Raw genomic sequence first — 11,442 nt, 5'->3', positions numbered from 1 at the left:
GGGAAAGAAAACATGCAAAAAGTGGCTCTTTTATATGGCCCACGGCCCACTCTCAAAATAATTTCATGTTTCATTTTCTAAGTTCGCATCCTCCGTAGTGGGCCCAGAACAAAAAGCTCTTTCTTCGGCCCACCCTGTAAGAAAATTAGAAGAGGATACATTCAAACACGTGGAGAGTCCACTACCGTACGGTCTAGAAAAGACCTAACAAATCAGTCGGGTCGGACCAGTTTGTGGAATAGTGAAAAAGAAGAATATCTGAAGAGAAAGACATAGGCTCAGAAAGAGGGCAACCTTACTTACATTCAACCCTTTCAAACTTCCTTTTCCGCTTTAGGGAACATTATTAGTAGTCTGGAAGCAATACTTTCTCTTTTTACACAAGGGATAGGCTCCACAACTTTATCTTGATCACAAACACAACCCTCAAATTATTAACAAAAAACAAAACAAAATTACAATGGTTACCACCCTATGCATGAAATCATTGAAATGTAATTTTTTGTCAACCAAACTCATCATGAGTCCATTAACCCAACCTAAGAACAATTTTCCTACTATTTTGAGCACCCCAAAAATATTCTTGAAATATTTTCATCTTTTAAGTCAACCAAAGTCATCATACATATAAGATACTAAGTGCATCTCTAACAACCTCTCCAAATTTTTGTACTGTTTGGACAACAAACAGTTACATTTTTATCTACCTACTTTTTCAAATAGATTTTTCAACAGACTCTCTATATTTTCTCTATTCTATTTAAATATTATTTCTTCATTCTTTCTTTAATATTTAAAATTTTTAGTGATATTTTTTTAACAAATCTTGTGGAGCACTTGTGGCAATGATATAGTGGGTCGTATGATCATCTAATTGTAATAAGAAGTGTTTTGTTCTTATGTGGTAAGTTGTTATGGATTCTAATTTGAACTCACCACTAAAATTATTTTTTCGCAACTGTAATAGCCAATAACAACTTGCTACTTAAAATTTGTTGTGAAAGAATTGTGCAAATGTTGTGGTAACATTTCTCAATTTTAATTTAATTCAATTTTTTTTTTCTTCTCTTTTCATTTTTTTCCATCTATACGTTTGTTCTTTTTCTTTTCTTTTTTCTCTTGTTTTTTCTCCTCCACGCAGTATCCCCACTTCTCCTCTTTATCTTCACTTTTGTTTTTCATTTTCTAACTCTTGGTCTACCTCTATCTCTAGATGTCTCTCTCTTTCACTTGGACTGAAAACACTAAAACATGCCATTCCTCTTCTCATCACATAGAGGGGAAATCACCTTTGTGCTCCACCAAGGGAGAGAAAAATTGTCTTCGTTCTCTATCCTCTATCTCCATATATTGTGGGTCAGATTTTTTTATTTTATTTTAAATTTGTTATGATTTTATTAGTTTTATGAGAAAGACTGTATTTTGTGATTAGATTGCGTTTTGTATTTTGTTCATATTGTGTTTTGGTGTATTTGTAGCCGTTGAGGTTGAGATAAATGCTGAAATTTTAATTTATTGTGCTAAATTTTTTATTCGGATTTATTCAAGTGTGGATTATTTTAAATGAGAAAAATGGTTTGGAGTTGCTACGGATTTTTTAGATCAAGAGAACTACAGTAGCAACTTCGAAATTTTTTTGAAAAAGTTTTATTTTTAGAGAATCTATTGGGGCTGATTTTTTTGGGTTTACTCTCCAAAAAATGACTTTGGTTAATCTATTGGAGATGCTCTAACCCCACCTAAGAACAATTTTCCCAGTATTTTGAGCACCCCAAAAAATGTGCCCACAAAGTAAACAACTTACAAGAACTGCTCTTTCCTTGCGGAAGCACAATCTTTCTCCTCCAATCACTCATACTTGAATCAAAATGAACTGATTCCATAATTTGAAAAAAAAAAAAACTAAAAGGGAATAAATAAATACAAGAATATATTTTCTCTCCCTCTCATGCACACACCTATTATTTATGCAAGTCCATAAATCCACAATTCAGAGTGTTCATAGCTCAATAATAAACAAATAGCCATGTTTTTAGGAGTTACAACCACGCTTTTAAAACGTGGCTATAGGACACTTTTTTTTAGTGAGAACATTTTGAGTCAATTTCTTTTAATTAGACTAATAGAGTAGGAAACATAATTTCTCATGTATTGGCCAATTAGTGATCTCTCAATAGTTGTGGGGTTGTTTTTTTGGATGTAATTTTTGGCCCCACATGTTTTGTCAATGTTATTCACGGGGATAAAAGTATTCTTTTTCAATTAAAAAAAATCAACTTGATCCAAATTTTCAAACACACATCTTTGGAGCTTGTTTTAGATAGCTAACCAACCCATAGCTATCTACTTGTCTTTTGACGAAGGAATTAACCCAAATACTTAACAAAAATCCCCAAAATTTTCCCCTCAATAGAAAATGAGGGACGAGGGAGGTTTTTGACTGACCTTGGGGAAGAACTTAGGTTCCGAAAAGAAGTTCATAATACATGTATATTCCCTTAAATGAAGATGAAAAAAGAACATTTTTAAAGTTTAATAACAAAAAACAAGTTTTATGCAAATATTAGGACGAAAACATTATTTTGGTATAATTAATAGAAACCAAATTGTTCACAAACAGTAGTGAGTTAAAATATATAACCCTAAATCCATTAATAAAATTCCCAAACCTTACTTTAATTTTAAAATCAGGATAGATCATAAAACCCACTAAACCCAACCCATTGCAATCTCCAATTACATGTCAATATTTTAAGTAGAATTTTTGTGACACTGTAATTATTATTTAAAATACAAGTTATTGTTGCTTATTTTTCTCACACAATTTGTGGCTGAAAACTCATCTAACTTTAGTATCATGTGAGAATATTTAGTTTTAGAAAATTAGTAGTATTATTGCTTTGCATTAGTACATGATTAACTCAAATGTATAGCAGCATTAGTAACAGTACAGTGAGGATTTTTTGGTCAATTTGAAGCCCAAGCTCTCAAACATCATTCCTAATTCCCCAGCTATATATATAAAGTGGCCATGCAACCACCTCTTCCCATCATTGGATGCCACTTCAAGGCACCATCAACATCCTTCAGGAAATTGTTTTCCATTTAGCTTACAGTAAAAATTAAGAACACTTCCTCTGGGCTCAGCATCTCTAGAAACTAAGGTAAAACTCTTTAGTTTCCCTTAAATTCTTGATTTTTTAAATACTATACTTGACTCATTTGGATAATATTGCATGAGAATAATAGTGTTTTGAAGGGGCTGGAGTTATAGTTGAGCTGAAATCTTGTTCCAATGGCAAGCAAAACCACTAGTCTTTCATGGCTTCTCCTTCTCAGCCTCGCCGCCTCCACTCTGCTAATTGGTCACTCAGCTTCTCAAAATGAGCGAAAGGCAAATATTTCTATAACTGATCTCTATTAATTTTGTATGGAAGCCAGTTTAGCAACCTAATTAATGGCCTAATAACCATGAAATTTGCCTTCTATTTTATGTGGGTCGACTTATACTGTTAAACATGCTTTATATTTTCTACCTTGTATATATGATATTGTGCGTGCAGGCTTATATTGTGTATATGGGCAACAAGAGGGACGAGATTTCCACATCATCCCTTTACACAAACATGCTACAAGAAGTCATTGGCAGGTTATAAAAGTAGTATAACTTACATTTTCCTTTGTTTGGAAGCAAAATATATCTCAAAAATTTTAGGAAAAATTTATTTATTTTATTGTGGCTGGTTGCTTTTTTAAAATATTATGATGTTTAACTTTTTTTTTTTGGAGGGAAATTATGATGTTTAACTCGTACTTAACTAATACAAAATAGACTTTTTTTTTTACATCATCACCTTTTTCCAAAATTTTTTTTACGAAGTACATAGAAGTCTCAATCAAGTATGATTTGATTTACATTTTTTCCTCAAAAAAAAAAAAAAAGTACGATTTACATTTCAGCCATCCAGATGCAATAATAAATTCACATAATATTTCATAGTTACTCTTCCAATTCAGAAAAGAAAAAGAAATTAATGAGATTAAGAGAGAGAGAGGTGGCTTGATTTAATTTTTTTTTAAAGGTAGCCAGTGACACGGGTCGATTAGGCCTTAATTCTAATCGGCCCAATTATCGTTGTTGCTCATGACCCCCCCCTTGTTGTTTGCCTCAACCACCTAGTCAAGATCATTCAAATCCTCAACCTCAATCTCATCCCCCTCCCCCTCCCCCCCCCCCCCCCCCCCCAAAAAAAAACCCCTAAACCTTTTTTTTTAATTAGGCTCAATCTTTATTATTAGTTAAGCTTGACACAGCAATTTGTGATTAGTTCACGTCACAAAACATGGAATTAGAAATTCAAAATTCTCTGTTATGAAGAGTGACATGACCTAATAATGTGAAGGTAAAGTCATGGATGTTTAGTGACAAATAATTCTTATCGATGTAAGAGAATCATGAATTTTTGGTTATAGAGACAAGGAGATGTGTTTGGCTCAATGTGAGTAGTAATTTATTGAGTTGGCTTTGAATTGTTTACTTGAAATTTGTAATTGTTGTGCCTTTTATTGGCCACCTTTAACACATTGTAGAGATTACATATTCACCAATTATAAGTGATATTCTCCCTATGACACTATATCAATCAGAGCATATTCCCTAAAATGGCCCAATAATAACAAGCCACGTCAGTTAAAAGTGCTAGCTCAATTATTAAAGGCAGCCCAAACTCAGCTCAACAAGTCCATTACAACCTGCCATCATAATGTTCCAAAACTATACCGCCTCTAAAGGAAAAATTCCTACAACTTACTATGTGACAATTGATAAAATTGTCAACATGTATTTTTAGTAACATGACCTAGATCATGTGACTTTTTAAATAGTACAAGTAGATAGTTTCATAAGTCACCAAATAATAAGTAAAATTAGATTCATTTGGGAGAAAGGAAAAGAATGTAAAATACTTTTTTTTAAGTCGGTATTTGAGAGATGTTTATGGAATGCAATAGTTTTAAAGTCTCTGATGGTTGTATAAGAAATCTGGGGTTCAATACCCGCTTACACCAAAAACTAATTGGTGTCTTGGTCTGATAATAAAGAGCTATCATCAGGAGCGAACTTCATATGTTTGAAACTCTATTTTTGTTTCTCAAAAAAAAAAAAAAAAAAAAAAATTTATGGGATGCAATGGTTTAATGAAATGAAGGCGGAATACCAATTTTATTCATGCTTTAAAAAAAGATAAATAGAAGGTGAAAGGCATGTTAGTAATTACATATTTATTTCTATTATAAACTCCCAAACACACAAAAAAAATGCAAAGAATCTTATAGTTTACCTAGTTAGCACCTGTTATTAGTGTTTCCAACATAGACACCCATAATTTAGATCCCATTATATTTGAATTATTTAAAATAAAAAACCCAAAAATATACCATATTTATTCCATTCTATTCCAATCCCCCATTTTTAATAAACTTCTAAATATAGTGTTATTCTATTCCATCCCCATTTTTTTTATATAAAATTTCAAATATTTTGTTAGTTTTTTCTTAATACGAGGAACTGGTGGTGGTGAATGCACAATAACGTAAAGACACTGTCAGTAAAAGAATGAGTATGAGAACTTGAGGATAACACTTGTGTGAATATCTAACATGGATTAGGAGGCACCAATAATGATGATGATGTGGGTGAAGACTGAGGAAGGTTTATATGGACTTGATGGTTTGCCTTTTTAAATGCCGAGTTGGCTTTTTTTTTTTTTTAATTATTTTTTTAAAGGAAAGCCAAATTGGCCATTCAATTGTTAAGTCAACATTATAATTGATGTGACTTGTATCAAGCGATCGATGGTTCATTATTTACTTCCTCTATTAAGCTTTATCTATGTTAACTATTGTGAGGTTCATCTATGTTAACTATTAAGTATTAATCTTTACTATGAAATAGATTCTATTCAGCGCAAAGTATATTGAAGAATTCAATATCCTAAATATGGTTCACCTCTCTCTCTCTCTCTTTGTGTGTGTGTAAAATAACTATTTTTTAACTACCCAAATGGAAGTATTAAATATGAAGAAAAGAGAGGCCAATTCTTTACTGTTCTTTTTCAAGAGAACAAGGAAGAATACCTTGCCTGAATTGAACTGCTTCTACACTTCTAACCTTTTAAATGAATATGCCTACATGCAGTCATATTGGACCAGAATCTTTACTCTATAGCTACAAGAGGAGTTTCCATGGATTTGTAGTGGAGCTAACTGAGCAAGAAGCCCAAAAAATGGCAGGTGGGTGAATTTAATCTCTCTCTCCCCCCCACCCCCACCCCTCTCTCTCACACACACACACATACAAAGAGAAATATTATGGTAATCCATAACAAATTGTTGTAACAATGAATATGTAGCAATGAATGGCGTAGTGTCGGTGTTCCCTAACAAACAAAATGAGCTACATACAACAAGGTCATGGGACTTCATTGGCTTCCCAAAGCAAGTGGATAGAACAACAATTGAAAGCAACATCATTATCGGTGTTCTGGACTCAGGAATTTGGCCAGAGGCTGATAGCTTTAGTGACAAAGGATTTGGTCCACCACCTCGCAAATGGAAGGGCACCTGTAAAGCCTTAACCAATTTTACTTGCAATAAGTATATCTCTAACATCCAACCAACGGTATTTTGTTATCAGCAGGTTTGCTAGTGCACTTTACTCACACTCACACACACGTTGAAATTATGAGTGAAAAGCAAGGTTAAAATTCAATTTGATCACTAGCATTACTTACTTTCATTTTTGAATTAGTTGATAAGGTTTAAGTTTTATCAATGATAAAGTCCCTAGCAAATGAAGTCGTTTATATATTTTTTATTTAAAAAAATATATAATACTCATTAAACAGTGAAATCTATAAAATGACACATCTTTGAATATTTTCAATTAGATTTTTAATGGAAATAATGCTTAAATGGAATCATTTGCTAACAAATTTTATGAAGTAAGGGACTAAATTGACAGAAAATAAAATTTAAAAACTAATTTGACAATTGAACTAAAAGTGAAGGAAAGTATGTGTTTGGCATCAACATATTTAAGTTTTTACTGAAAATGTACTAAGATATACTCCTAATTGGACAATTGAAATAAAATTCAATAGATTAAATTGAATGTTAACAAAAAATAATAACTAAGAAATGTAAAGACGCTTAACGCAGTAAAATCATTGGAGCAAAATATTACCGAAGCGATGGAATATTTGAAGAAGAAGATATTAAATCTCCAAGAGATTCGGGTGGCCATGGGACACACGTTGCATCAACAGCAGCTGGGAACATAGTTAGCATGGCAAGCCTAGAAGGGTTTGGGTTGGGAACAGCACGAGGAGGTGTTCCATCAGCACGAATTGCCATGTACAAAGTGTGTTGGTTGAATGGGTGTTTTGATGCTGACATTCTTGCAGCATTTGATGATGCCATTGCTGATGGGGTTGACATTATATCTATTTCCATTGGAGCCATTGGAGGATATCTTAAGAACTATTTCACAGATCCAATTGCCATTGGAGCCTTTCATGCTATGAGAAATGGAATATTGACATCAGCTTCTGCTGGTAACTCAGGTCCTGGTCCAGCAACCATCTCAAACTTCTCCCCATGGTCTCTTTCTGTAGCTGCAAGCACCATTGATCGAAAGTTCTCCACTGAGGTCCAATTAGGCAACAACAAAATCTATGAGGTATTTTTTTTTTTTTTTTTTTTTTTTTTTCATTTTGCTGAACGATGTAAAAGGTAATTAATTAAAATCTATACTCCCTTGTTTTTGGGTGAAATTATCCAGTGCATTTGATTTACTAAGCCTTGCCCTCACATAAAGATAATATGTCTTCTTACATGAGTCTCAAAATTTTTTTTCGTCAAGAGAGATTTTTAGTCAAGAGAGATTTTTAACCTATGACATCCGCTCTTGATGATAGCTCTTTATCATCAGACTAAGACACCAATCAATTTATGATGTAGGCGGGGATTGAACCCCGAATCTCTTATACAACTATCTGAGATCTTACAAGTTGAGTTAACTGAAACCCACACACGAGTCTCAAATTTATGTAAAAGAAGAGTGTACTATATCCCTGTACTGTACGATTTCTTCTTGTCCCCCAGAAAAGATATCACTAATAAATAAAGAAAAGGTGCTATGAATATTCATTTATGATTTTCTTTTTCATATTTTTTTTTTTTTTTTTTTTTTTGGGTTTAAAACTTAAACGTGTGGAATCGCAAGTGTAGAGTCTATGTTATAATCTAGCATAAAAAGTGTATGCAATAAAATTTAAACTATTAAACTAATTTTCCATAAAAAAAACTATTAAACTAATTTGGAGAATATTTTTTCTCTGTGTAGGGAACTTCAATTAATACATTTAATCTCAAGAATGATATGTATCCAATAATTTATAGTCGGGATGCACCAAACACCACATCAGAGTTCGACCTCAGGTAATTGAAAAGTAAAAATAAAAATCTCTATGGACTCTCTGCTATAGACAATGAAAATAAGTTTTAACTATTACTTGTGTCTGCACAACTCTATCAAACTAGCAGTTGAAATATATTTGTGCTTCAACTTGGTAGTTAAAAAAAGGAAACATTTTTTGTAAAAATGAAGGTATTGCGAGATATATTCACTGGACCAAAATTTGGTGAAAGGTAAAATTGTACTTTGTGATGCCCTGAGTGATGGGTCTGGGCCATTCTTAGCCGGTGCAGTTGGTGCTGTGATGCAAGGCCGAAACCCCAATTCTCAAACCAGGGCTTTTCCCTTACCTGCATCTTACCTTAGCTTTGAGAATGGTGGCAAGATTCTCACGTACCTAAATTCGACAAGGTATTAATCTAAAATACCTTAGACAATTAAGGACTTCACAAGATACATTGGCCCCTTACATAGCTCCCTTCTCATCAAGAGGCCCAAATCCAGCTGCACACAACATTCTTAAGGTAACTTGCTATTAATCTTTCTTCAATTTTTTCTAATAATCAACTTGCTAATAATAAAAAATTAGGTAAAATTCCTTGTAAGGTGTTATACCTTAGCTTCTCTAATAAATTTAACCATGTAACAACATTGATCAATGTTGTATAAAATGTGTCACGTGGTTGAATTTAATTGGGGAACATGAAGTTAAGTTTCTAAGGAATTAAATTGAACTTTTGTACTAATTATTTTATTTACATTTGCGCTCTTGCACTTTTCATTGATACCTTTATCATGATTTTGGGTTATTGTAGCCGGATTTAGCTGCTCCTGGAGTTAACATTCTAGCTGCATGGTCTCCAATTTCCCCAATTTCCAATGTTGAATATGATAAGAGATCCAACTCATATAATATAATCTCAGGGACATCAATGGCTTGCCCACATGCTACAGCACTAGCTGCCTACATCAAATCATTTCACCCCACATGGTCACCAGCCTCTATTAGATCTGCTCTTATGACTACTGGTAATAACCTTATACAGCCCACAATCTTGGTAATTTTAATCAATAAGTGTAAAGACAACATTGTGCTTGTTAGTGATAAACATAAATGTAAATGATGCTACTTCAATTTTATGTGAAACAATAGTTCTAAAAAATATTGTGCTCTTACTCAATTTTGATGTAGACCATAATCTTTAATCATTATCAACTCACTCCAATTTGGTGTATAACTTGCAGTTGATCCAATGAGTGCTGAAAAGAACCCCGATGCTGAATTTGCATATGGTGCAGGCAATATTAATCCTCTTAAGGCTCCAAATCCAGGCTTAATATATGATATTGATGCACTTGACTACATAAAATTTTTGTGTGCTCAAGGATATAATACCAAGTTATTACAACATGTTACTGGGGACAAAAGTAGCTGTTCTAAAGAAACTGACGAAAAAAGTTTGGATTTAAACTATCCTTCTTTTGCTCTATCCACACCACTCTCGAGTTCAATAAGTCACGTTTTCAATCGGACCGTCACCAATGTTGGATCATCAACATCTACGTATAAAGCTATCGTGACCTCCCCACATGGACTTAGTATCAAAGTGAACCCTAGTGTTCTATCATTCACATCTCTCAAACAAAAGCTATCGTTTGCGCTCACAATTGAAGGAACAATAGAAAAACAAATAGTCTCTGCGTCTTTAATATGGGACGATAGTACATTCCAAGTGAGGAGCCCCATTGTCGTGTATGGAGACTTTTGAAATTGAAGTTCTATTTATCATGTATTAGCTATATAAATAAATCAAAAGCTTTGAAGTGACATGCGCAAAAGGATGGGATGGGAGGCAGTGGTGAAATATGGAGACAAAATTGTTGTAATCTGAACCTTTGATCTAGTTCTGCAATGAATTGTAATATCCTGGTTAAAGATTCTGTCTTTTTAATTAAATGGACTATTCTACTTTAATTTTGAGAAACTTTCTTGATTAGACTCTTGTCTAGGTGAATCTAAGTAATAAAAAAAAATTGTTATAATAATATATGCTGATTGGTTAAGTTTTCCCTTTCACAAGAAGAATATTGTAATGTAGGTGCTGGCTTTGGACAATTTAGTCTATTGGCAGACTTAGCAATTGCTATTTAAGAATCCAAAGACTTAAAAGCTTAACTTCAATCCCATCCTTTACAAAGCCCATTTCTTTTCACAAAAAGAACATTGCTAGTGCCAGCTTTGGACTGTTTTGTTTTGTTGGCCATGCTTCATAAATGCTATTTGAGAACCCAAACACAGCTTTCAATTCCTTCCTTTATATAAGTCCATTTCTCTCCCACTTTATGTTTGGTTAAAATGATTTGACCCCTTACAATTAATTAATTAATTACCCAAGTTAATTAATTAGATCAAATTTTATGCAATAGCGTGGCAGCACAAACAAATTGCTAAATTATCTAAATGCAGTGGAAAATAAATTTGACACAGTTGATATGTTTACGAATGGGGAAAACCACCAAGACAAAACCCCACCGAGTGATTTTGAGGTCACCACTCCTAAGAATCCACTATTATCAATCACAAGCAGTTACAAGTATAAGGAATCTTACCAAACCCTTTGGCCTATCCCGAAATACCAATCTACAGTTGAACCCTTACCCCAACACCCAATTAGACTTGTATTGTAGCAGCAATCTTTCCATTCAAGGCACAAATCTCAATATGTGACAAGCCAATGATGCACGAATCTCAGTATGTGACTAACTTTTTTGCACGAATCCCAATATGTGACTAACTTATTTGCACGAATCTCAGTACGTGACTAACTCCACAACAACCCTTTGATTGATGTAGTTGATTTTCAATAGCTTCACATAGAAACGCCAATAAGTTCTTCAATGATAGTGTGAGAGACTTTATTTGGTTACAGAACCCAAAGGCATACAAGAAACGCAACAAGAACTCT

At 33.4% G+C, this 11,442-nt stretch overlaps 1 protein-coding gene across 1 annotated transcript; it reads left to right on the top strand.

Moving 5' to 3' along the window:
* Positions 1–3,285: 3,285 nt before the first annotated feature.
* LOC142638724 (cucumisin-like) lies at positions 3,286–10,306 on the top strand. The gene is made up of 10 exons (XM_075812792.1): positions 3,286–3,394; positions 3,564–3,649; positions 6,197–6,291; positions 6,411–6,654; positions 7,219–7,738; positions 8,405–8,499; positions 8,669–8,887; positions 8,919–9,000; positions 9,292–9,505; positions 9,722–10,306. The coding sequence occupies exons 1-10, from the start codon at positions 3,296–3,298 to the stop codon at positions 10,243–10,245; spliced, it is 2,178 nt and encodes a 725-aa protein (XP_075668907.1). The 5' UTR covers positions 3,286–3,295; the 3' UTR covers positions 10,246–10,306.
* Positions 10,307–11,442: the final 1,136 nt, after the last annotated feature.

Source organism: Castanea sativa, chromosome 6 (assembly GCF_040712315.1).
Source record: "Castanea sativa cultivar Marrone di Chiusa Pesio chromosome 6, ASM4071231v1".
NCBI classification, from domain to species: domain Eukaryota; kingdom Viridiplantae; phylum Streptophyta; class Magnoliopsida; order Fagales; family Fagaceae; genus Castanea; species Castanea sativa.
Note: the sequence above shows the minus strand (reverse complement) of the source record. Positions and strands in the feature narration are given on the sequence as shown.

Excerpts from the sequence above, each read along its gene's own strand:
- LOC142638724 (XM_075812792.1), top strand. The coding sequence starts at position 3,296 with ATGGCAAGCAAAACCACTAGTCTTTCATGGCTTCTCCTTCTCAGCCTC. Across the intron at positions 6,292-6,410 it reads AGAAGCCCAAAAAATGGCAG|CAATGAATGGCGTAGTGTCG; the intron begins GTGGGTGAATTT and ends ATGAATATGTAG. Across the intron at positions 8,500-8,668 it reads ACATCAGAGTTCGACCTCAG|GTATTGCGAGATATATTCAC; the intron begins GTAATTGAAAAG and ends GTAAAAATGAAG.